Raw genomic sequence first — 26,257 nt, forward strand, 5'->3', positions numbered from 1 at the left:
TGGAGGGAGGCTGGCTTGTCCATGTGCGCAAAGCCCAGAGCCTGCCACCGCGCCAGGGCCGTGTGAACGGTGCCTGCCCCAGGGCTCCAGCCGAGGGGATGAGGGGGTCCTCGCGAGGGCAGCATCTGCCAGAAGAGGAGCGACCCCTCACTGGTTTGTCAAAGGCCCGGCGCCCAGGGCCTGGTGGGGCCCTGCTTTTGGTCCGTTCTCTCTCCCCTCCTTTCCTGACCACCTCCTTGTGTGAAGTCCTCTTTTGCCCACATTGCCTCCTGACTCACTCTTCACACTTGTCCCTGCGTCCAGAGCCCTTCAGCTGGAGGATTCTGAGTCCTCCCTGTAGAGCAGGGGGTCATAGCCTTTTTTGTTCCACGAACCCCTTTCTGCCGGTCGGGTGGACACCACGGAGCCCTAACTAAGTCCACACTAGACTGTGTATTACTTAATAAATATCCCACCCCCGCACCAGCACGTCCCCTCAAGAAGAGTGTTTGTGTGCCTTTCGGTTCATGCTCCCGGGCCCCTGGTTGAGATCCCTGCTGCAGAGCTGGCCAGCGCAGAAGGCACGAGAGCAGAGGGTCTCTCAGGAGAAGGAAGTGAGGCGGAAAGGCAGGCGGGAGGGGCACGTCGAGGAGGGGCCCAGAGCTAAGGCCTGCGGGGAGGTGTGTGGGGCCCGGCCGGCCACGCTTCCAAGGCATACCCCTGCCGCTGGGAAGATGTGACAGGGGAGAGAAGACATTGCTTTGCTCCAGGTCAGGTGTGCTGGTGATCAAGGTTAGTGCCCCTAAAGGCATCCTAGCAGACAGGTCCTTACACACTCCCCATATTTTTACGTGTCTCCAAGGGGTGTCTCACATAAGGTCAAAAGCCTGTATTTGGAGGAGGGGACACATGAGGGCACTGTATTCCGAAACCCATCCAGCCATCCTCCTAGGACTCTTGCCCTTGACTGTATTGTGGGCATGTTAGACCTCAACACAAACAGAAAAACAGAAACATCCCCAATGCCTCTTTATTATTTTTTTTTAGATTCCCCCTGCCCCACAGATGACTCTGTTGGCTTGTTTGGCACTTTTTTTTTTTCCTTTAGGAGGCACTGGGAACCGAACCCAAGACCTCCCATGTGGGAGGCGGGCACTCAACTGCTTGAGCCGCATCTGCTCCCACCCCTTTATCCTTAAACCCTGGCCCCTTGGCTGGGAGCTGACACATTTCCTGGCCACTGCCCCTCCTGCCCTCCTGCCCCCTCCCTCTGGCCCCAGGAGGGGTTTTAGGCATGAAGAAACTCCTCCTCTCCCTCCCTGGGTAAAAGTCTGTCCAAGGAATCCTCAAGCAGGGCCTCCTGGGCCCCAACTCTTTTCAAAGGTGCTATGGGAAGAGCGCTGGTTTTTGGTGATAGCCTCTCTGGCCCCTCTCCCCACGCCCAGCTCCGGAATGCAGACACAGACATTCTGCAAGACACCCTCCTTCGCCACCACCCTGTGCCCACTCTGTTTGGGGCAAAGAGCTGAGCCCACCCTAGAGGAAAGTTCCCCAAGAGGATCCTCCTCCCCTCCCACAATCAGGCTGACCCACCCTGCCACCCGAGGGGAGCCCGAGCCTTGTGGGTGAAGTCTTCACGCTGTGTGAAGGCCTCGGGGGCAGCTCCCAGAGGAGGCCCAGCCTTGCTCCTCCTAGTCCTCGGAGCCCCGGAACTGAGGACACAGGAAGCTTCAGCTTCAGGACCCTCCCTGGTCCCTGGAGCCGCCAGGTCTCCTGGGAGTTGTGGAGTGGTTGCAAAATGCAGACTCAGGAGGTCTGGGTGGGGCTGAGGGTTTGTGTTTTTCACAAGTTCCCGGGTGAAGCTGTTCATTGCAGATCCAGGACCTGCTTCTCCCACCTGGGCACCACCACGAGACCCCATCGTTCAGCTGGTCTGGGGGTGGGGACCGTGATTTTGCATTTCCTTGCAGTTCCTGGGTCAACCTGATCCTGATTGGCAGGGGCTACACTTTTGAGAACCAGAGGCCTCAAGTTTTTTGAGTGAAGCCAGGTTGGTTGTTTTCGTTGGCCTCAGGACTGTAAACTTTTTATTTCTACTTTAAAAAAACTTATTTCCCCCCCTCTTGTTGTTTGTGCTCACTGTCTGCTTTATGTGTATATTTTGCTGTGTGCTCTTTTGTCTGCTTGTCTTCTCTGTAGGAGGCACTGGAAACTGAACCTGGGACCTCCCATGTGGGAGAAGTGTGCTGGGTCGCTTGAGCTACCCCTGCTGTGTCTCACTGTGTTTGCTCTGTCTCATTGTTGTGCCAGCTTGCCGTATTGTCTTCTCTAGGAGGCACCAGAAACCAAACCTGGGACCTCCCATGTGGTAGGTGGGGGCTCAATCACTTGAGCCACATCCGCTTTCCAGGACTAAATTCCCATTGTAAAAGCCAACCCATTTCAATGCATAGCTCCCAGCAGCTTTTAGCAAACTAAAACAATTTTATTCACAATAAAAAAACCAAAACAACTTTTTTTTAATCAAGCCCCCCTCCCCCAACTGTATAAGCTTCAGACCTACACAGCTGGCCAGCCCCTGCTCGTACAATGTCTCCAAGTCCTTCTGTGCAGAGCTGTCCTGAAGCAGGGACCAAAGGAGCAGGGTCCTCCAGGTAGGCAAGGACTCAAATATTGCTGGCCAAGCGGGCGTCTTCCCGGAGGCACAGAGAGCTGTCTCCTGTCCAGCTGCCAGGCCCGTGTGTTGTAACATCAGCCCCAGCAAGTCCCTGGGGACTGCCTGCGGCCCACAGCCAGAGCCAAGGCTCCGAGGACCGAGAGACCTACCCGAAGCTGAGTGTCCGCCTCCAGTACACCAGCCTCCCCACCGGTCCCCCCAAGGGCACCCTCTCTTCTTCTGCTTCTGGAATGCCCTGGCAGCAGGGCTGGGCGGCCGGACATGACTCCCCTGAGGGGCAGATCTGGGGATGCCTCCTCCCCGCTCCCCCCACTCCAGGCTGAGTTAACCGACAGCCTCCTCAGACGAGGGCAGGGTTGGCACCGAGGTCCTTCTTGTCCCCTCATCGCTACCCCCTGTGAGCCTAAGTGGTATGGAGGGAGCTGGCAGTGGGTATGCCTGCCCTTGCCCAGGCCGGAGGCTTGGGCTGGCTCTTGGGGTCTGCCCAGTGCTGCAGTATGGAGAGCCTCCAGCTCTGGCCCAGGCCCCAGATCTGCCAGCCTCTCTCCCCTCCGGGGAGCTCTCCTGCATCCTAAATTCAACCCCAAAGCAAGGAGCAGCTGCCAGCGAGGCGTGGCTCTGCACAGACCTTTATTCATGCCAGCCAGTAGGACTGACCCAGAGGCTGTGGGCGCCCTAAGGGAGGCTGCAGGGGGACCCCCGTGAAAGGATCTGAGGCACGGGACTACCTGAGAATGCAAGACGAGGCAGCAGGGGTCTGGGAAGGCCAGGGAGGTCCCCGAGCCCCATGAGCAGGGGACAAGTTGGGGGAGGGGCTGGGCTTCTCCCCCACCCCCTCCTGCTGGGAATAAGGTCTCCTTTCTCTGAGAGCAGAGCCACTGGCAGAAACAGGAGATTCAGGTCCCAAGATGTCCATCCCACCCCAGGAGTGGGGCAGAGGGAGGAGTGGAGTGTTCGAGAGGTCGCCCTTCAGGCGCAGCTCAAAAACCTTTCGGTCAGGCTGGCACAGAGGGGGTGCCCCGATTCTTCCAAAGTGGGAGGAGGGAGGAAGACGCTTCTAGCAGAGGGAGATGGCTGGACAGCTAGCACCCCTGGCCCCAGATCAGGTGGTATAGCTGCCTCTGGTTTCTTGGGAGGGAGTGGCTCTACAGCCTGTAGGGCCTGAGGCTGGCGGAGGGTCTGGGGCACATGTACACCTCCCAGGGTGGGCCTCGAGGATAGAAGCACATGCCCAAGGCTACCCCAGAAATCAGCAACCCCAGTCCCCTGATCCACCTTGGAGCCATGGCCCCTCTGGTACAATGAGGCCCAGGGAGGGGAAGTGGGATTTGCTCAGCAATACCCGGAAGGGTCAGGAGACCTACGTAACTTAGCCTCCAGGGCCGGGGTGGGCCTGGGCTGAAGCGCGCGGGGGTGATATGCCAAGTCCTCCCTGCCCCTGCCCCTGCCCTCCTGCCCCCCACCCCACCCCAGGCCTCTCCTGTACAACTACCGGAAGGCATCTGGCTCCCTCCGCCAGTTAGGCTCAGGAAGGCAGGGCCAGGATCTTGGCCCAGACCCTCTTGCTAAAACTAAATCTGACCCTGAAAGGATCCAAACCAACTAGAAATTAGACCAAAACCACCGAGTCTTACAAGGATGCACTCCACATACGTGTACAAGGCATTTGCACACCCCCCCATTCACAGCACAGTGCATGCCCTCACCCACACTCAGTCGCTGGCTGCACACGCGCATGTGCACACACACCCACGCAGTGTGCCCGACACTCCACAGCCCATCTCCCTTTGACGGGCCACCAGTGGCTGGTCAGTGCCGGCTGCTGACGTGGAGCGTGTAGAAGGCCCAGGGCTCAGGGACGTAGATGACACCGGGGTACTTCTTCCTGAGTATAGGGTCATTCCATAGCCAGGCCACCCAGAGTGTCACGAGCAGGAGGGTGAGGGCGAAGGAGTAGAAGAGGAAGAGGCCGTTGCTGTCCAGGAAGAGCTGCTTGCGCTTCTGGTGCAGGACGAGAGCCAGCATGGCGAAGAAGGTGAAGATGAAGAGGATGAAGATCTGGCCCTCGGTGACCAGGTACCTGAAGAGGCCGGTGGGTGGGGGTGAGGCGGGTGCCACGGCGAATCCATCCCATCCTGCATCCCTCCCTGGCCCTGGGCACCAGGCTGCCTTCCAAGTCAGAGTCGGGGCAGCTCAAAGAGTGAGAGGAGGGCTCAGTGAACCACGTCGCTCTAAGTGGCAGCCTGTGGGCAGCACGTCCATCTAGTGGAATAGTCACTATTTTTTAAAATTTTTGAGTTTGTTGCCAATATTTAAACATCAGGAGATTACCAGAAAATGCGGATTTCTGGCTGTATCCCACATGAGCACTGACTAAGGAGAAGGAGCTGCCCCCTTTAGATAGGGCGTTTGCCAGTCTCCACCACTCCCTTTTTTCCCCCAAATTCTACTCAATTTATTCATTTAAAAAAATATATTACATTCAAAAAATATGAGGTCCCCATTCACCCCCAGCCCCCCACCCCACCACTCCCCCCACAGTAACACTCTTCCCCATCATCATGACACATTCGTTGCATCTGGTGAGTACATCTCTGGGCATCACTGCACCCCATGTCCTGTGGTCCACACCATAGCCCACACTCTCCCACGTTCCATCCAGTGGGCCATGGGAGGACATACAATGTCCAGCAATTGTCCCTGGAGCACCACCCAGGACAACTCCAAGTCCTGAAAATGCCTCCACCACTCCCTTTTGCTTCACTTGTCGCCTGCTTAATGCACTGATGCTACCAGCTTGGTTCCTGTAGGCATCTGAGTTTGGGAACGCAGTTCCAAATTTATGGGGTTGTCAGGACTGTCTCCTTGTAGGCTGGGACACAATCTCAGACCTCCAGGGTTCCCTGTAGCATCAAAGCCAGTAACCCAAAGCCTGGAGCACAGTGATAGTTGTTGGAGGGATTCTGAGAGGTCCTCTGGTCCATTCCCCTGCCTCTGAGGAGAACTACAAAGTTGATCCATCCCATTCAGGGGACTACAGCTCTGCAACTTAGTGGCTGTATGATCTTGGGGAAGGTACATGACATCTATTTTCTTGCCCATAAAGGGGGGTTGTGCATAACTGGCCCTACCTCTCAAGGTTACTGAGATGAGCTGTAACCAATGGTTGCTGCTACTCCGTACCTGTCACCAAACCAACCTGCTAATGGGAAGACTGGGCAGGAAAACGTCCCCTGTCTAGCCCCTTTCCCTCTTGCTGGCCTTCATACCCACTCCTTTTAATCGTGTGCTCAGGGGAATCATTTCTAGGGAGGCTTCCCATTACGGTAGGGCCTGGTCCTAACCAGATTAGGACCAGGTCCTTCCTATGACACCCACAATCTCCTGGGGGTGGGGGATGGAGGGGGGACACTGTCCCAGAATGGAAGTGACAGAGGAGGGATAAGAGTCTGGCGGAGGCCTGCGCCATCTATAATGGGGATGAAGGAAAATCAGACGAGGGGCTCTTGAGGCCATGGTGCCCCGTCTGCCCCTTGTCATCTCCACGGTGTGGACAGTTCACAGTTCACAAAGCCCCTTTCTCTACTCCTGGATCCTCACCATCCCATTTCACAGAGCAGGAAACGGGTCCACAGGGTTCTACATGGCTTACGGCTGGAAGAAGATTCCACTGGTCTGAAGGCAGAGCTAGGGTGCTAGGGTGCTGGGAGGTAGGGCAAAGAGGAGACGCCATGCAACCCTGCTCCTTCCTCCCGCCTCCCAGCCACACTCAGGCTTGGGCTGGTAACAAAAAGGCCAGAAGGCACCGTCAGATCCCGCCTGCACGGAGGCGGCAACAGGAGCCCCGGGGTGGGGGGTCTCACCTGGGGTCAGGCGGCAGGTCTGCGGTCAGGTCGGAGTTTTAGTGCTGGGGCACAGTGAGTGCCCGCCAAGGCCTCCCACCCCAGGTGCCGGTGTCCACTCACCAGTAGTACAGGCCGCTGGGAACCACCAGGAGCAGCGCCGCTCCTGGCATCGAGCTCTTGGCTTTGGCAGGAGTGAAACAGCCGCTGAAGTACATGAAGAGGATGAGGAAGAAGGGGATGTACCTGCAACAGGGAGGCCAGGGTCTCAGGGGCCTGCCCGGCAGCCCCGGCCGCTGCCTCGCTTGGGCCCCCTGCTCGACCCCCTGGGCCAGCGCCTAGCGCCACCCTGGGAGGATCACCTTGCGGTTTACAAAATGCCTGTCTTGGGCAAGGCGCTCGGCCCTGCTCGGCCTTTCCTGTGCTGGGATCCGGGGTGGGACAGGCAGGGAACCAGGAGGACGAGCCTGCTCAGCTCAGAGGCCTGCAGGCTCCAGGGCGGGGCGCCTCTTTGTCGGCCCCCAAAGTGCCCCTGCCCCACACGGGCCTGGAAACAGGCACACACTGCAGGGCTGAGGAGGGAGAGGCCGGAGGGCCGCGTCCAAAGAACAGCAGCACCTGCAGCAGCCTCTATGGAGATCAGGGAGCCTCTCACCCGCACCCCACAGCACACACACCACCACCTCGCCCCAGAACTTCCGTCTCTCCTCCCAGTTTGGTGGCTACTCCCTCACACAGGCTACTCCCTCACACACACTCACCCGCTTTGTCCTCCTCGGTTCCGCCCTGTCTCTTTACCCCCCACACAGCTTGTCTCCCTGTGGCGCACCCCCCCCCCCCCATTCTCTCCTTCTCTTTCTCCAGGACTCAGTTACTCTCTCCTCCTCCCCCCACAACCTTCTGAGGGAAGAGTCTTCTGGCAAAGGGCAAGGGGAGTGAGCAGGAGATGCGCCAGACACCCTTGCTGAGGAGGCAGGTCAGGTTTTCATGCCCGGAAAGAGACCCTGGACCCACACGCGTAGGGCCCGTGTGACACGAGTGAGCGTCACTCACTCAGGAGGCCGTGTGGCCGGCAGCCTCCGTCACTTACGAGCGGTTTCTCCCCGGGCCCAGCTCGTCCTGTACAAAGCTGAGGGCTGAACATATAACCGCCTGGCCCGCCCCCGGCGTGGGCCCGGGATCTTCTGGGGTGAGGCCACATTTCTGAAGTTTCCTCCAGACTACAGAGTGAGGTGGGGGCAGAGGGGATGCCCTGGGGCTTTGAGGGGCAGAGCACGAACAGCACCCCACCTTCCCAGCCAGGTTTAGCTGGCCTTCCTCAGCTTCCTCCCCGCTGCCCCCAAAGCCAAGGCCCTGTCCCGGGGGCGTGTGGGGGGCTTCCTCTCCCACCCCCGCCCCCACAGCACCACCTGGGGGCCGTGAGTCGGGGCTGCGGGCCGGCTCACCCTCCGGCTGCCGCGGGCGAGGCAGGGACGACGGCTGCTCGCTGCCCTCTAGTGGCCGCCGCGGGCCCTGCGGGCTGGGGCGGGGGCGCGCGGGCGTCCAGGCCAGAGCCGGGAACCCGCAGCCCCCGGGGGGCCGCGCGCACAGGGCCGGGGGAGAGAATACCCTTCCAACGCCCCACCTGACACACGGGGCCCCGGGGCCTTGTGCAGCGTCCCTGAGGCTGGTGGGAGAGCCGGCCGGGCACCAGGACCCCCTGGGGCGGGCAGTCTGGCCGCTGCGCGCTCTCCCTGCCCAAACGCACCCATCACTCACCACATGGAGTGGCCCAGGTACTCGTCATAGTAGTAGAGCAGCTCGAAGGAGTCGATCTGAGGGCGGCACGGGCACGCAGGGTCAAGGGGGACGGTGGCGCACGCAGGGTGCCGGGCCCTACGCTGCCCCTCTCGCCACGGACCCCCGCGCGCTCCCACTCCTCACTCGGGGCCTCGCCCTCTCCCCAGGCCAGGTGGGGGCACCCTGCCTTGGCGAGGGTGACGGCGCCCTCGCCTGGCGGCTCCCGCTAACGGCAGACCGAGCGGCAGGGCGCGGGCTGGGGACTTCCCCGGGCTCGCGGGGGGGACCCGGCCACTGCGCTTTCCCGCGCGGAGGGAGGCGCCGCACCAGCGTCTCGGGCTGGAGGTTCTTGATGATGGGGTTCTCGCGAACCGACAGGTGGTGCTGGTAGCCGCTGAAGAGCAGGCGGTGGTTCACGGAGTCGCCCACCAGGTGGATGCTGGCGCCCATGATGAAGGTGATGATGCTGACGTAGATGACGGCGCGCGGCAGGGCGCGGGGGGACCGCTCGACGAGCTGAGGTCCAAGGCGGGGCGTGTCAGCTGCGGCCGGCAGCCGCACGGGGACATCCCCCGTCCCTCCCTCACCTCCCTCCTGGGATGGGACAGGCACCGTGAACCGGAAAGTCGCTCTCAAAGTGGTGTGTCTCTCTAGGGGCCCAGACCACCCGCCGGGTTTTCACCCGTTCTCTGTGAACCCAGCAGGGGAGCAGGGAACAGCAGTTCATCGCCCAAGTCCCACAGGAGGCACGACCTGCAGGCGGCGGCCCGGCCTTGGGTGCAGCCTTCCATGCCCCCACCCAGCCCTCCCACGCCCCTGCGTACAGCCTCAGTGCTCTGGGTGGCTGGGCCAGCCTGCTGAAGGGACCCCGGGGATAGCAGATGGTGGCAGCGTTTGCCTACTTGGCAAAGTGCAAAGCTGGCAGTCCTAGGGCAGCCCTGGCTCCGTGCTCCCAGTGACATCCCCAAGCCAGGGATCCCCAGGTCAGGGGACGGAGTCTGTGGGCACCCCAACCACTCCTGCCACGGCTTCCCCAAGTGCTTTATTCCCAGGCACGGCCTTGTCTTCAGGTCCTTGTGCCCTCAACACCTCCCCTACTTCAACCTCAGACACAACAGGCTGAGGCTCGGTGCAAATGTCTCTCCTTGGGGAGATTTTCTCCATCCCTGTTGGCGGAGGCGGCCCCTGCTTTCCCTGGGTCCCCAGGCAAGTGACACATCCTTATAGCCCCAGCTTCGGGCAAGGGCAGAGCCGGCCAGCTCTGCACCAGTTTCCAGCTGGGAACTAGGCGTAGGGAGGAATGGGGGTGGGACGGGAGAGGGTGGCCCAGGAGGCCGGGAGCCGGGGACCATACCTTGAGCAGGAGAAAGGGGGTGATGACGTTGTAGGCCATGTGGAAGTAGTCCCCCACGCTGGGCTTGTTGAGCGGGAACCATTCGAGAGGAAACACCAGCTGGAGGGGGGACAGGGGGTTCACCCAGGCCCAGCCCACAGGGTTCTCAGGAGCCAGCCCCCACCCCCAGCGACTCACGCAGTTCTTTCCGTGACCTCTAGGCATCCTCCTGGCAACCCCGGGCACAGGTATTTCCAGACAGACAAACTGTCCCAGGAAGGTAAACGGACCTGACCTCGATCACACAGTAGACAGGAACCTGGCACCTGACCCTGTGCCACTCCCCCAGTGGGTACTAAACAAATGTCCCTGGATACCGGCCTGGGAATCGGGAGGCATCTCTGGGGCTCAGATGCGCCACCAACCTGCTGGGTGACCCTGGACAAGTCCTTCCCCTCTCTGGGCCTTGCTTTTGCCATGTGTAGCCCAAAAGGGTAGCCCAGGGAGTCGACCTGGAGTTCTAGGGGCCTTCGGGCTCTGGCACCCACATCCGATGATGACACCAACACCTCCTGACCGCTAGGCCAGCAGCCTGCCTCGCAGGTCCGGAGTCACAGCCTGGTGCAGAAGAGGCTCTACCCACTGAGCAGACGGGTCACTTCCGTAGGTGAAAAGTATACATTATGAAACAGAGTAGAAAATAAGGACATTGCACAGCGGAGCTCCGAGTCTTCCATCCCTAACTTGCCTGGGGCAGGCGGGCAGGGCCTCTCCTCTGGAACGCCCAGGGAAGCTGCGCCTTGTCAGGGTAGTGTGAAACCCCTGCGCCTCCCCCACCAAACTTCCCCTGTCTGCCGACCGAAAACGGGTAATGCCAAAAAGTTTCAGTCAGGAATTGAAATGCATCTCCTTGAACTCAGAAATGCAACTTTGAATAAAATGAACCTTCAGAAATAAGCGCCGCTCCCCGCCCCCCCCCGCGATATTGGAGGCTCAATTTCTCTGTGTATCTCCCTATCTTTATCTATATTGAGATGGAGGTAGCTCAAGTGGTTGAGCACCTGCTTCCCATGTATATGAGGTTCTTGGGTTCAATCCCTGGTACCTCCTAAAAAAATAAATTAAGAAATAAAAAACAAAACCAAAACCAGAAAGTGACTGACTCTCCAACTAAACAGAACTATTTCAATCAATTACTCTACAGCTTTACTAAAGAAGGCCAAGTATCAAGAGCAATGGACGCACTTTCATAAATTGCATTTTGGTTGTGGAAAAATGGATGATAGATGAATAGCCCTCCACATGTGTATATGTGTGTGTGTGTGTGTTTGTACAAGCAGAGAGAGGCATGGAAGATGTCCCCCAGACTGGCAGGGGTGGCAATGGAAGGGAGTAGGAGAGTCTGATACTTCTTTACATACCTAAGTGTGCATCGACTTGTTACAACTACTACATATTACTTTGTAACTTATAAAAGTTTTTCTTCTAAGTTATTACAAATTTGGGAACACCATTCATAACATGTGAAAAGCCCAGTGACTACAGGAGCCAGAATCTGTTCATTTACTCCAGCTCCTAGAGCCTTCTCCCAGCAGGGCAGGCCTAAGGGGCTCTCCCGGTGAGCACTACTTCGGGTTACAGTGGTCACAGCAAGGCTGGGCAGGATGGGAACCAACGCCCCCGCAGGAGACCCACCAGGCCAGCGGAGGCTGAGGCCTGGCGAGGAGGAGCGTCACGGCGCGAGCCGGCTCCTGGCCCCGTCTTTCCTCCTCACCAGCCCCTCCCCAGAGCACTGCTTTCATGGGCAGCTCATTTGGCCCCAACATGTGGGACTTTCAAAGAAGGAGGCTCAGAGAGAATTGAAGCCCAGAGGACAGTGACTTGCCCAAGTTCACCCCAGACCCACCAGGGCCCTGACTCCTGGCTCACTGCTTTCTTTTTTTGCATATTTAAAAACTATTATGACAACATTACAGGAGTCTGCAGAAAGGAGAACTAGCATGTCCATCCTCCTCCCTGGCACCGTGGCCAGGACAGCTCTTCTTCAATGGCAACCTGTCAATACAGATGCTGCTTAGGAATATCTGACCCCATGCATATACGAGTTCTTGGTTTGCAACCAGTCAGCATAGATGCTGCTTAGGAAACTTTTTTCTCCTTAAACATTAAACTGTGGACTTTTTCCATTGGCTCTATAGTCTCCCTCAGTCCTGCTTAACTAGAGATAATATTTCCTATACTGGATACAGCAAAACTGACTTACCCAGTCCCTACTGCTGGGCACGGAAATCATTTCCAATGTTTGGCTATTATAAGTAACACTGCAATGAACATCTTTGGGTATGGAGATTGTTCTCTTCTTGCTGATTACTTCCTCGGGTCAGATTCTCAGAAGAGGTGTTACTGGGTCAGGAAGGATTCTGGATAATCTTGTTGGGAAGGGGGTGGGCTCTCAGGCAAGAGTGACTAAACTCAGCTCCTGGCTTTGCCACTTGCAAGTTGTGTGACCTTGAGCTAGTTACTTACCCTCAAGTTCCTTCATCTCTAAAATGGGGATTAAAATAGGGTTGATGTGAGAATTAAATACATTGCAATATGTAAAGAGCTTAGAATGATGCCCAGAAGAGTCAGTGCTCCATGTGTTAACTGCCATCTTTACCTTAGGTATTATTCAATCAATAAAAACGTGTGGAGCACTTGTGTTATGTTAGGTACTATTCTAGGCACTATCTAGATTTGATGCTAATTTGCATTATTATTAGTATGCATTATTTATTTATTTTTAGATTTATTTATTTATTTCTCTCCCCTCCACCCCCCACCCTGGTTGTCTGTTCTCTGTGTCTATTTGCTGCGTCTTCATTGTCAGCCTCTGTTGTTGTGAGCGGCATGGGAATCTGTTTCTTTTTGTTGCGTCATCTTGTTGTGTCAGCTCTCTGTGTGTGCGGCGCCATTCCTGGGCAGGCTGCACTTTCTTTTGCGCTGGGTGGCTCTCCTTACGGGGCGCACTCCTTGCGCGTGGGGCTCCCCTATGCGGGGACACCCCTGCGTGGCAGGGCACTCCTTGCGCGCATCAGCACTGCACATGGGCCAGCTCCACACGGGTCAAGGAGGCCCGGGGTCTGAACCGCAGACCTCCCATGTGGTAGACGGATGCCCTAACCACTGGGCCAAGTCTGCCGCCTGCATTATTTCTTTATCCAAAAAAAAAAACCAGTTAACAATTTGGTCCATGATGGCACCTCACTGATTTTTTTCTTACCTTCCATTTTTTTAAATGTTCCATTTATTCACTTATTTGTTAATTACAAATGAGCAGCTTCAGTGCTTTTCCATCATTAATCTCATCTGTGGAGGCCACTACTGTATACTGATGCATGAAGAAGCCTTGGGGGGAAGGAGATGATTCCACCAGATGAAGCTAAATATTATTTGAGGGTCAGAGTCATATATAATATGCAATATCAGTCTGTACCCTTCCCCTCCAAAAAAATAATATCCCCCAGTGTGGGGAAGGACAGACGGGATGCTCCACTTCCTTTCCCACACTCTTCTGTCTGGCTTGGTGATTTGGTTAAGCCTGGTCCACCAGCTTAAGATGTCTGAGAGGGGCAGGGCCCCCCTTGCTGGCAGTGGCCTCACTGGCCACAGTCACAGAGCTAAAAGCTTCTGGACTATTCTCTCAGTTGACTGTCTAAGGTCACTCAGCAAATTCATCACACTAGGTCTCCTCACTGCTGGCGGGAGCTCCGTCCGCAGTGTCACACTCACCATGGCAATGGGGCGGCCGAAGTCCAGAACCCAGTTCTGCAGGGTTAAGTAGAACCAGAGGTCGAGGTGGAAGGGAGTGGTGCGGGCAGCTTCATCAGCCCTGGCGGAGCTGTGCCTGGGAGGGAAACAGAGGGCAGGTGTCAGCTCTTCTCTCCTCCTCCCCCAGAGACGGGGCTCTCGGGCGACTGGGCGCTGGGAGAAGCACACGAGATTAAAACGGAAGGTGAGGATTTTGCTGGAAATACTGGGGTCTGGCCCTGTGGTCAAGGAGGATGTAGCAGTTTGATATTAATGATGAATTCCAAAACGAAATATTGGATTATGTTTGCAAACTGATCTTCTCCTCTGGGCATATTAGATTATATTGGATTCACAAGTTTATTGGTTAAGGAATTATGTAAACCTCTTGTGCCAGTAGGGCACAGATGAAAGGCATGACAAAGGACAGAGTTGAGGGTTCTTAATGATGGCATTTTGATGTTGCAGTTTGATGCTGAAGCCTTAAGCTGGAGCCCAGGGAAGCTCACAGAGGAAAGAGTAGCCAGCCCCAGGAAGAGAGAGAAAAACCCTGAGCCCAGGACAAAGGAGCCTGAGGAAGGGAAGAACCCAGGAAGCTTGAACCCTCGCAGGCGTCGGCAGCCGTCTTGCTCTAACACGTGGAAATTGACTTTGATGAGGGAAGTAACTTGTGCTTTATGGCCTGGTATCTGTAAGCTCCTACCCCAAATAAATACCCTTTATAAAAGCCAACAGATTTCTGGTATTTTGCATCAGCGCCCCTTTGGCTGACTAATACAGAGGAGTCCTGGCGTGGGCTCCAGCTGTCCTGACCTCGGCCTCTCGGTGCTTCAGCAAGGAAAGAGCCACACAGGGATACTAAGTGTTGGATTTCCTCACTCATGGAAGGCTGGGAAATGAAATGAGGCAATGGATGCAAATGCAGATGAAAATATGTGAAACCTGATGGTGGTGGCTAACCTTTACTGAACAGTTACTAGATCCCAGGCACTACAGTTAGTGCTCATTTAACCCTTTCAATCCTCATGGAAACCCTTGCTGAAGTGTTATCCCATTTCACAAGTGAAAAACTCAGGCCCAAGAGGTTAAGTAGGTTGCCCAAGGCCACACGGTTAAGCATCTGAGCCTATATGACTGGGCTCCAGGGCTTACACGTTTAACTTCTATCCCATCCTTGTGCTCACAGTCACATGTCCATGGGATGGGCGTGTGACCCCAGCTGGGCCAACAAGACCCTCCAATGAGCTCTGCTTTATGGAGAGGGCGTCCCCTCCCTTGGTTCCTGAACCAGGAGGAGGTAAGCATAGAGCTGCAGGTGCCCTCTTCTCACCAGGTGGAGAAAGCCGGTCCCAGTGGAACCTAAGAAGGAAGCCAGCAAAGACAAACTGACGTGAGTGGCATGGCAAGAAGCAGAGCACCACCTGACAATACATCTTTAGGTGCCCAATCCTCCTGCAAAGTGGTTTGCCAACTGCTGTTCCTAGATGAGCTGAGTTCAAGGGCCAGAGTCTGTGCCGCCTCCTCTGAGAAGGCTTCCCTGACGAAGCCGTTCCTTAAAGTGCCCCCCAGCCCTGCCACAGGGAGCACTTCATTTGCTAACAACCCAGCCAGGACATCGCGGGGCTGGAGTTCTGTTCTCTCATCTGGACTCTCAGGAAGAGAGGTGAGATCCTCTCACTTCACCCCTCTCTCCATCAGAGTCCTGATCCCCACAGTGTCCCTGCCATGCCTTGCACACCTCCAGGGATAAGCAGCCCACTACCACCTAAGATGACAGAGGTGTGAGTTCTGCGGTCCCATTTGTGCCAAGAGCAGGAGCTGTGTGACATGTATCTGTATTCTCCAGAGTTCTTAGCTCAGTATCTGGATTAAGCTCAGTAATTACTGACTTAAAACAATCACTATCGCTACTCATTCTTTTCAGTGGCAAGCGTCAGTTTAGCGTCTCCGCTAAGGCATTCTATTGGCCTTTCTGTCTAATATTCTGGGATCCTTTAAAAGCATTCCAGGGACAGTTCATAGAGGGCTGGTAGAGGAACCCAGAGACCAAGGAGGCAAACACTCAGGGGCCCTTGTTGTCCTCTGGTGGCAGGCAAAACAGAAGAGTAGGCCTTTCCTAGGTCAACCAATTCTTCCTATCACTGCTACTCAGTGCCCTCCCCCCACTTGTTGTGCACCAGCTGTGTGTTATGCAAGGAGATGTACCTGCACCCTCATATAACCCTCACAGCATCACCAGGAGGCAGTAACTGTTACCCTTCTGGTTTACAGATGAGGACAGAGGCTTAGAGGGGCTAAGTGACTTAGCCACAGTCACCCAGCTAGTGAGGTGCTGCAGCAACCACTCCTTTTTTGGGTCTATTTCCCACTCCCTGCTTCCTCTGGTAAGAGGTACTGTCTCCTTCATCATAAGGAGAGGCTGTGATCCAGGCCAGCCCAGTGGGACTTTTCTAACAGAAGTTGGTGGAAAAAGCTCCTTCTTCTTTGGTGCTGGGACTCTAAGGATGTGAGCTCAGGGCTGCCTATGGCCAAGATTCCAGCCTCCAGGGCCAGTGACGTGAAAACAAAGCAGTCTGCAGAGAGGACAAGGGAAAAGAGGAGACAAAGCCCTGGTGTTGTTCAGGTATCCCCCAGGTCAGGGGTTTGGTCACCTGAGCCAATATATATTCCCTTTTGCTAAGGTGCTGCAGTTCACCGAGTTTCTGTTGCTTCTGACGCAGGAGTCCTGAGTAGCACAGAATTCAAACCTGGTTTAGCTGAATGTTCTTGATAACCCACTATTCTGCTCCCAATTGCTATAATAAACCACTTGGCACATTAGGAGATCAAGCTAGACAGGGAGTAGAGCAACCTGGGACAGTGTGCAAAGGCTGTGTGAAGGAAGGGAGCCCCGAAGTGTGGGTGGGTGGCTTTAACCAGACAGAAGAGCCCCAGGCCAGCAGGATCCAAGGTCTGGAGGTGGAAGTGGTGCAGGTACAGGTACTGCACGAGGTGAGCGGCCAGGCTTACTGGTGAGAGAGGAAGAGAAGGGAGGGACCAGCTGGGGCGCAGTGCCGGCAGATATCCGGATGCTGTGAGGTCTGCGCAGGGGACGGAGATGCAGGAGCAGCGGAGAGGCCCCCACCTGCCCCCTTTCCCTTCGTGACCGTCAGAGCAGGTCGGCAAAAGGAGGCAGCGAGGCCTCCAGGCCTGAAGAGCTGGGTGGAGGAGAATAAGATACCTAGAGGTTTTTGCTCCTTCTTCTGTGGAAACCCCCCAAAAGGGCAAAGAGTGGAATGAAAGGAGTTGTGAAAACCTGCGGAAGCACTCAGGTGTGGGCCTCTGGAAGCTGTGGGCGCCCGGCACACACAGGGCTCGTTAACTTCCTTCCTCTCCCTTGGAGGCACCGTGGTCTATGGGGATCCCCGCCATCCATCCATCCTAGCTTAGCGGGGCAGGAAGAAGGCCACCAGCCAGCGCTGGAACCAGAGCTCATCAGCACCCGACTGGTTTCCTTCCGCTGGGACCCTGACCACAGGAGGGCCAAGACAGCCTCTTCCCCAGGCCCGACTGGGAGCTGAGCAACCCGTTCCAAGGTCCTGAGCCCGCAGACTCCACACACCGATCCCCTAGCTCATGCCAGCCCCAGGTCTCAATCACCAGGAACAGCTGCCAAAGAACAATGGGGAAAGCACAATGGCAGGTAACCTGAAACAAGCCTGCCCTGTTCTCTCCTCCACGACTTCACAAGTATAACATATGGGGAAACTGATACCACCACAGTCAGGGAGTGCATACCCCGCAGTTGAAATATTCAAAGCAGTCCGTGACATCTGCGAGACTGCCTCTTAGAAGAGAAAGGGGCCTTGTCCTGGGGGAGTCAAGTAGGGATCCATGGATGGGGACTATCCAGGGGCTGATTTTTAAAAAATGTATTAGAACAGTTGTAGGTGTGGAGAAAAATTATGCAGAAAGTAGAGTTCCCATATAACCCCACCCCAGAGGGCTCATTTTGATACTATATAAAGTATGGTAAAATATTGACATAATGGAAAGTTTGAACAAAAAATGAAATGAAGGCAAATAATGAGAGAAAAAAGAAAGGCAATTAGAAACTCCAGAAAAAACAAAAGCACTAAACACTAAAGTTAAGGTTAGAACACTATCCTCCTTTTAAAAGTAGAGAATCAAGAGATATTGCCTATAATTGAACAAAAAAGAAATAACAGTGTATGCATATCCCATAAGGCTACAAAGGTAACCAACAGGAACACTAAAAGTCGTGACTGCTGTGGATTGAATTGTGTCCCCTCCAAAAATATGGTGATGTTCTAACCCTTAGTAGCTATGAATGTGACCTTATTGGAAATTGGGTCTTTGCAGATGTGACCAAATTAAGATGAAGTCCTGCTTGATTAGGGTGGGCCTTAAATCCAAAAACTGGTGTCCCTATATAGAGAAAGAGATTTGGAGACAGACACTCATAGAGGGAGGATGGCCATGGGAAGATGGAGATAAAAATTGGAATGATGCAGCTACAAACTAAGGAACACAAAGGATTGTTGGCAATCACCAGAAGCTAGGAGGAGACAAGGAAGGATTCTTCCCCAGAGCCTTCAGAAGGAGCCTGGCCCTGATGACACCTTGATTTTGGACCTCTAGCCTCCAGAACTACGAGAGAATACGTTTTTTTTTTTTTAATTTAAATCACGTAGTTTGTGGTACTTTTTGTTATAGCAGTCCTAGGAAATTAGTACATACAGTATACAAGATAAATAGAATGATCTTGGGAAGACAGGGAAAATGAGCTAAATCATGGTAGGAAGCCAGCAGGAAATATTTAAAATTGATAAACCAGGGAGCTGATGTGGCTCAAGCAGTTGGGTGCCCGCCTCTCACGTAGGAGTCCTGGGTTCAGTTTCTGGTGTCTCCTAAAGAAGACAAGTGGACACAACAAGCAGAGACAACAAGCAGACAGATGAGGGAGCCATCTCAGGGTGGGAAAACAGCAAAAATAAATAAATAAATAAATAAAATTGATAAACCTAGAAATAGTAGTCAGATGCAGCTCTTGAGAACATGGACTTTAGAGACTGCCTGGGTTCATATCTCAGGTGTCACTAACCAGATCTTGGACTTAGGTTGCATCATTTGTAAAATGGGAATGAAAAATTCTATCTCAAGGGTTGTGGTTGAGGTAATATATGCAAAGAGCTTTGAATAGGTCCTGGCCCACAGAAAGTACTCCGTTCATGTTTATTATCATCATAGGCTTGCTATTTAGAAATATAAATTTAACTCCAATAGAAATAGATACAAGATGCTAATGTGGTTGTTGCTAGTGGTGAGGAGGGGTGGGACAGAGGCCTTGTTTTTTACACTAAGCCCTTCTGTACTATTCAATTTAATCATGGGCATGCCTTACTTTGATTAGAATACAAAAAGCTGTTTAACAGAGCAGTTGGAAGTTGGATGGGGCTACCTTGAGTGGTAGTAAGCCCCTGGTCATTAGAGGTGAGCAAGCAAATTAAGAATACTGCAGAGGGAACCCATACATCCTAGCAATTGAACAGGGTAATTCTGCCTTCTGTCTTGAAGCAGCAATTATACTGGGAATGGGTCGAAAGGCACCCAACCAGGGATGGAAGAGACACCTGGGAGAGGCTCTCATGCTGTGCCTGAGAAGCACCCTGGCTAGTAGGGAGCTAATGCTTGGACAAAGAGGGACACCACTTCTTGGCAACCAAGGAGGAGTAATAAAAGCAGAAACCAGGGGTCAGAAGCTATGTGTTTAGGCCCTGCTTCCTGCCAGCAAATGATGCGACCTCTCCGGGCCTCAGTATCCTCATCGACACACTGGAAGCGATACCTGGCAGTTCACGGGTGTTGTGATGCCTGAGTCAGACGGTGGACAAAGAAGTGCCACACACAGACAAAGTGGCTGCCATATCTGACATACACAGGCTGTTATAATTAGGGCTCCATGGTTCAGGGAAGTCAAAGGCTCCCAACCTGATGGGGATCCAGAACAGAGCATCCCTCAGCCAGAGGAGGCTCCCTGGAAGCGGAGAGCTGGCAAGGGGCTGGGACCTCCTCACAGGAGGAAGATGCCACAGGCTGTACGCTGCAGCCCCCGGGGCCGGGGCCGGACTCAGGCTCCGTAAGGAATCTGGGCTGGGTGAAACTTAGGTGAGTTAATGGGTTTAAAGTACACAGTATGTGCTCAGCGAATTGTTTCTAAGTAAAAAAAGAAAATACACAAAACCCTTCAGTCCGCATTTCCCTCAGTAGCTGGGAAAAAGACTCCCCAAATTCTCTCATCCCAAATCATACCACAAACTTTTAAAAATTGCCTCTGAGTATACCAGTGCTCAAAAACCTTCCGTGGTTCCCCAGTGTCTACGGAATAAAGGCTGCATCCTTAGCCTGACATTTAGGGCAGCAACTAGGTAGGGTGAGGCAAGTGAGGCACTTAGGGCCCAAAATTTAAGGAGGTGCTCACTGGGCCAATTTTGGGCTGTGGGCACTCATTCTAGTCCCAGCCCTGTGGGTATGAAAGGTCCTTCACAGTCAGTATGCTTCTCTTTAGGGCGACAAAGCTCCAACACCATTGCACTCCCGGCCGTTCTCCAAACTGTCTCCCTAGCTGGGATAGCCTTTCTTCCCCGGGTCAAATGCTGCCTCCTCCACGAAGCCCTCAAAGATTACCTCTCATCTCCACTCTACTCCTCCCAGCCCTCACCAGCCCTTTGCCACTTCCCCTTAGCTCCTGGTGCAGTGCTGGGCACACCGGGAGTGCTTACTGAAGGCCTGTGGAAGGCAATGAACGGTCCTGGTCAGTAAAACAGGATGAAGACCGAAGGAGGGAGATATTAAAAGGCGACACACACACACACACACAGAGCCTCCGTGCCCAGCCCCCTCTCAACAAGAAAACCCCTGGTGAGAGAAGGGAAAAACAATCGTGTAAGAAACCTAAAAGCCGTTTGCCTTGGTGGGGTGGGTGGCAGGGCAACCCGTCTTCTCCGCTGCCCCTCGGCAGTCTCACACTCGAGGGTTCCCTCGGCGCAGACAGTGAGCCTCCGGATTAAGAAACGAATCCAAGTCCTGTTCGGGGCTGGAGGGACCCCGGAGGACTTGGAGGTGGGGTCAGGGGTGCAGAGGCGCCAGAGGACCGAGCGCGCGGAGGTGCCCCCGGCCCCGTCGCCCTCCACCCCGTTTCCCGCACCGCTGGAGAGGCCTCTCGGGCCGAGTGACTGCACAGGCGCCGGCCCCGGTGGCAGGGAGAGAGGACGCGGACCCGGACCCCGAAGCCCGGCCGGGGACTCCTCACCCTCGGCGGCGGCGGAGCTGGGGAGGGGGCGCTCAGCGTTGGCCTCAGGGATCCCCAGGGGCAGAGCAGAAAACGGAGGCGGGGCGCGGGCGAGGGGCGCGGGAGACGCGGCAGGGGAGGTGGCGGAAGACGGACCCCGGCGGCAGCCCCGGACCCGCACCAGCCCCGGAGCCCGCACGGGACGGGCTCTCCCCTGCTGCCCTCACCGCGTCACGGCGCGGGGGCGCGCACCCCCGGGGCCCGGCGCTGAGCCCGGCCCACTCCCCCGGCCGGCCCGCACCCACCTGGCCTGCAGGAAGGAGGCGCCCGGCTGCGCGCCCGCGCCCCCCGCGGGCCCAGGGTGCTGCCGCCGCCGCGCCGCTTCCATGACTGTCGCGTCCGCCGGCTGGCCGGCCCCGCAGCGCTGCTTTCCCGAGGAGGAAGCGGGACCCGCTGGCCTGCCGGCCCGGCCCGCCAGTGCGCGCGGAGGCTCCGCCCCGGGTGGCGCAGGCGGGCGAGCGAAGATCCGGGGCGGGGCGCGCGGGCGGGCGGCGGCGGGGGCCGCGGGCGGCGCGAGCTCGGCCAGCGCGCACAGGGGCGCCGCGGCTGTGGCGGCCGCTCCCGGGGACCCGGGCGCAGGGCGTTTGTCCGCGGCGCTCGTGAGTCTGTGGCGCCTGGGGGTTGCCGGGGTTCCCTGTGTCGCCGCAGAGAGGGACCTTTGCCTAGGCTGGCTGAGGCCCGAGTTTTGGGATGGGGCAGCTAGGGACCAGGGGAAGGCCTAACTTGACCCAAATGCTCCCACCGGGAGGAGGGGTGTCCCCTGTTCTTGGAGACAGACCGACCTGGGGGTTTCAAGTCTTTCCCCCTGTGCTAGGCGCCTTGCTTCCCGAGGAGAGAGATGGTTCTTAAAGTGTCAACTCTGTGACCCTTGATGCCAGAACTTTACTAAGCGGTGCGGTAGGGCAGGACCCAGAGGAGCAGCGAATTCCAGTCAAGTTGGGGAGGGAACTCCAGAGGTCAGTCCTGGTTTTGTTACTCGCTTGGGCTTTGTGGCCCTGGAGAAGTCACTTACCCACTTTTTCACTGAAACATTTATTCAGTGCCTGCTGTGAGCAGTGGCACTGCGACAGGAGGGGCAGGTAGGCCCTCTCCTGAGGCGGATCGTTGGGGTGGGAAGAATCACTGCTAAGTGGTGTGGTGGGAAGAGTGCAGAGAGGAGGGGATGGGGTAAGACAGGGTTCCCGAGGCACGCGTCCCAGCTATGACTCCAGGCTCAGAGGGAAGTCAGGGCAGGAGTTAGCCAGATACATAGCGGACACAAGGAGTGTTCCAGGGAGGAGACCCAGCTCCCAGAGAGAGGTTCAGCGCAGGGAGGAAGAGCTAGCAGAGGTGACCTGGGAAAGGGGCAGGTGCTGAGCCGGGGTGGCCTTTATCCTGAGAACAACGGGAGGTAGCTGAGGGGTGCTGAGCAGGGGTGTGGCATTTTAGGCCCATCCCCTCCAAGCTGTGGAGGGTGGATGAAAGGAGGCGCGACTGAGACCGGTGGTGCAGGGAAGCAGTCCTCCTAGCGAGGGCCATAGACTGGGGGGGGGGGGGGGGGGGAGAGAGTTGACATTGACAGTTTCGTGGGTGGTGCCATGGCTGAGACCCCTGCCGTGGGACAGGGGAGTTCAGGCTGTTGTTAGGTGCTTGATGCAGCTGGCGGAGGCACCCACTGGGAAGTGCTTTGCATCAGGTTTACAGTAAATGAGGCTTCACCTTTGAACACATTAGGACTGAGGTGGGTCAGGAAGACTGCTGGACCTGTGGGTCAGAAGCTCAGGTGAGGCTTGGGAGCTGGGCGCACAGACTTGGGAGTTGTGGAGATGTGGAAAAGAAGGGAACCTGTACTGGGTTGAATAGAATCCTCCTAAATTTACGTCCACCTGGAACCTGTGAATGGGACCTTATTTAGAAATAGGGTCCTTGCAAATGTAATTAGTTAAGATGAGGTCATACTGGATTAGGGTAGGTCCTAAATCCAACATAACTGGTGTCTATTAGAAGAAGGAAATTTAGAGACAGAGACATAAGACACACAGGGGAGAAGGCCATGTGATGATGGAGGCAGAGATTAGAGCGATGCACCTGCAGGCCAAGAAATGCCAACAAGAGGGATTGCTGTCCACAACTAGAAGCTCAGAAAAGGCAAAGAGCCTTCAGAGAGAGTTCCAGGCAACACCTTGATGTCAGCCTTCCAGCCTCCAGAATGTGAGAGAATAGATTTCTGTTGGTTTAAGCCTCCCAGTTTGTGGTATTTTGTTACTTGGCAACCCTGGGTTACTAATGCTCAATGTACGAGGCTGCCAGAAGGACGAGGTCCCTGTAAGAAGAGAGGAGACAAAGCAGAACCCATAGAACAAAGTAGTCATCCTGGCACCACTGCTAACTAGCTGTGACACTTGGGTCAACTGCTTGACTCCTCTCAGCCTCAGTTTATGCATCTATTGCATTCGGGTTGTAATAATGAAATGAAGAATGCTCGCAAAGAGCTTTGCACAGACACCGACACTGGTAGACTTGTTCTTTACAGTAACCTCTCTCCGGACCTCAGTTTTCCCTTCATGAAGTGATATGCCTAGTCCATTCTGTTTTTTTTCCTGTCCTCTCTCTTGGGAGATTTTTATTGGTTTTATTTCTTCCCCTTTTCATTTGGAACCAGCGTGTAGTGTCTCACCCGTGGGAGACTGGGGCTGCGTGGACCAGGGTCCGTTTTCCATCAGCCCTTTCCCGGGCTCCTGCAGCCCACAGGCCACTCCCACCCCCCACCGCAGCCCCATTGAAGGGCGCTCTTGCTTTCCAGCCTTCCTTCTCTTACTGGATCCTCGCCACAGCATAAGTAGAACAGGGGACCCCTATTATGCAGCAGAGAAAGCTTATGTCCTGAGCTGGAAAATCGTGCCCAAGGTCAGCTAATGACAACCCTCAGATTGGATCCCAGGTTTAATTTCGGCTTTGTCAGGGGAATCCGACATGCAGATTGGTGTATGTGTGCGCCATAGAAGGAGGATTGAGGCTTCCCATTCTGAACCCCATCTCTCATTTTATAATGGCTTTGCAACCCTGGCGTCTCCACAAGTGCCTGTGATGTAATCATGGATTTAATAACACTCGGGTGGCTTTCCAGCTATCAGAGGGTGAGGTTATATGGAGGGAGCCTTTTCAGTTTAATCCCCCAATCCCTTAAATACCAACAAATCTGCTTTCTGCCTGGAGCCTGCAGCTGCCCCCTGAGTGGAGGGGAGTCCAGATCGGCAGGGGGGCCAGGCCTTCTTGAATGAACTTGATGAAAACTCGCAGAGCCTGCTGGGATCATCATCCCCTCTCTTCCCCATCCCATCAGGACACTTTCAAATACCATCTTCATTAGCTCTCAAATTGCAAGGAAATTTGGAAGGGGGTTGTAGAGCAAAGTTAGTGCCAAATCTTTGGGACTGAGGAGTAGATATTTTTAGGGTCTTGCGTGCAACTCTTTGGAGAGATGGTCCCTGCACACCTGATGGGTAAGTGGTTGCAGCTGTTTGAATTGCAATTTCAGTGAACAGCATCAAGGGATTTTTCAGTGAGAAGGTGCTTGGGAATTATCCAGACCAATGGTTTTAATTTTTATTTTAGTATAGGTTCTCTTTTCAATTATAGTTTTATTAAATACTTAATTTTTTTCTTTTTTTTGTTTTAGAACATTTTTTATTAAAGAAGTTGTAGGATTACAGAAAAATCATGCAGAAAATACAGACTTCTTATATACCTTCTTCTCACTTGTGCAGTTTTCCTTATTATTAACACTTTGCATTAGTGTGGAACTTTGTTACCATTGATGAAAAATTATCATTATAATTATACTATATATTATTATACTATTAACTATAGTCCATAGTTCACTGTGTTGTTCACTTCTATGGTTTTTAAAACGTTTTTTCTAGTAACATAGAGGCAATCTAAAATTTCCCCTTTTAACCATACTCAAATATGTAATTCAATGGTGTTAATTACATTCACAATGCACTAGCATCACTACCATCCATTATCAAAACTTTTTCATCATTCCAAACAGAAACTACCAATTAAGCATTAACTCCCCTTCCCTACACCCACCCCCGCCCTTGGTAACTTGTATTCTAGTTTCTGACTCTATGAATTTGCTTATTTTAATTATTTCATATCAGATCATATTTTTGACCTTTGGTGTCTGGCTTATTTCACTCAAAATGATCATCAAGGTTCATCCATTTTTATTGCATACATCACAACTTCATTCCTTTTAACAGCTGCATAACATCCATTGTATGTATATATCACATTTTCTTTATCCATTCATTGGTTGATGGACACTTTGGTTTCTTTCATCTTTTGGCAATTGTGAATGATACGAATATTGGTGTGCAAAGATCTCTGCTTTCAATTCTTTTGGGTATATACCTAGAACTGGGATTGCTGGAATCATGCAATCCCATGATTGGGATTTAACTCTCTGAGGAACTGCATGTTTTCCACAGTGGCTGTATAGATTTTACATACCCACCAAAAATGAAAAAATATTCCTGTTTCTCCATATCCTCTCCAACATTTATTTTCTGTTTTTCTATTTTTAAAAATAGTAGCCATTCTTGTGGGTGTGAAATGGTATCTCATTGTGTGTTTTTTTTTTCCTTTTTGGCTCCCTTGTCTGTTTGCTAGTTGTTTTTATTCATTGTCTGCTCATTGATTTTTTTTTTCTCATTGTCTTCTTGTTATTTGTGTTTTCTTTAGAGGTACCGGGAACTGATGTGGGAGGCAGGCACTCAACTGCTTGAGCCACATCTGTTCCCGGTTTGTTTGTTTTTACTCATTGTCTGCTTGTTGTTTTTACTCGTTGTCTGCTCGTAGTTTGTTTGTTTTCTATATTTTCTTTCTTTCTTTTTTAATTTTAATTTTATAGAGGATTCCCACATGCCCTGCTTCCCATATCTCCCACGTTTTCCCACATTAACGACATCCCTCACTAATGCGGAACATTCATTACAATTGATGACCTCATTTGGAGCACTGCCACTCAGCGTGGATTATAGTGTCATTGTAGTTTACACTCTCTCCCACTCAATTCTGTAGGTTATGGCAGGGTGTATAATGGCCTCTCATTGCAGTGTCATTCAGGACAATTCCAAGCCCCCAAAATGCCCCATATTATACCTCTTTTACGCTCTCCCTGCCTTCAGCACTTCCAGTGGCCACTGTCTCCACATCAAAGATATAATTTTTTCCATTGCTAGAATCACAATAAATCTATAGTAGAATACCAGTAAGTCTACTCTAGTCCATATTTTATTCCCCGAGCCTGAGGATTCTGGGATGGTGATGCCCACCCACCTCTAATTGAGAGGGGACCTTGGTCCCACACAGTTGTTGGATGGGACACTCTTGCTTGTAGTTGTAGACTCTGGGTTCCTTGGTATGGTGGTTGTCCATCCTCACCTCCTTGTTAGTGAGTCCAATGAACTGGAGAGTAGGTGTTGCAACTCTGCTGAGGCTCAGGGCCCAGCTGGCACATC

At 53.9% G+C, this 26,257-nt stretch overlaps 1 protein-coding gene across 4 annotated transcripts; it reads right to left on the minus strand.

Moving 5' to 3' along the window:
* Positions 1 to 2,443: 2,443 nt before the first annotated feature.
* Positions 2,444 to 21,187, minus strand: CLN6 (CLN6 transmembrane ER protein). Of its 4 annotated transcripts, XM_071214256.1 has the most exons (8): positions 20,996 to 21,040; positions 13,382 to 13,496; positions 12,873 to 12,997; positions 9,632 to 9,730; positions 8,605 to 8,793; positions 8,257 to 8,312; positions 6,622 to 6,744; positions 2,444 to 4,736 (listed from the first exon to the last, which is right to left on the minus strand). In XM_071214256.1, exons 3-8 carry the CDS (start codon positions 12,894 to 12,896, stop codon positions 4,466 to 4,468), a joined length of 762 nt encoding a protein of 253 aa, XP_071070357.1. In that variant the 5' UTR covers positions 12,897 to 12,997; positions 13,382 to 13,496; positions 20,996 to 21,040; the 3' UTR covers positions 2,444 to 4,465. The 4 variants fall into 4 exon arrangements, with proteins under 4 accessions (XP_071070357.1, XP_004451108.1, XP_071070356.1 ...); XM_004451051.4 differs by lacking the exon at positions 12,873 to 12,997 and having other exon boundaries at positions 20,996 to 21,187; XM_071214255.1 differs by lacking the exons at positions 13,382 to 13,496; positions 20,996 to 21,040 and adding an exon at positions 7,589 to 7,718 and having other exon boundaries at positions 12,873 to 13,031.
* Positions 21,188 to 26,257: the final 5,070 nt, after the last annotated feature.

Source organism: Dasypus novemcinctus, chromosome 3, assembly GCF_030445035.2.
Source record: "Dasypus novemcinctus isolate mDasNov1 chromosome 3, mDasNov1.1.hap2, whole genome shotgun sequence".
NCBI lineage: Eukaryota > Metazoa > Chordata > Mammalia > Cingulata > Dasypodidae > Dasypus > Dasypus novemcinctus.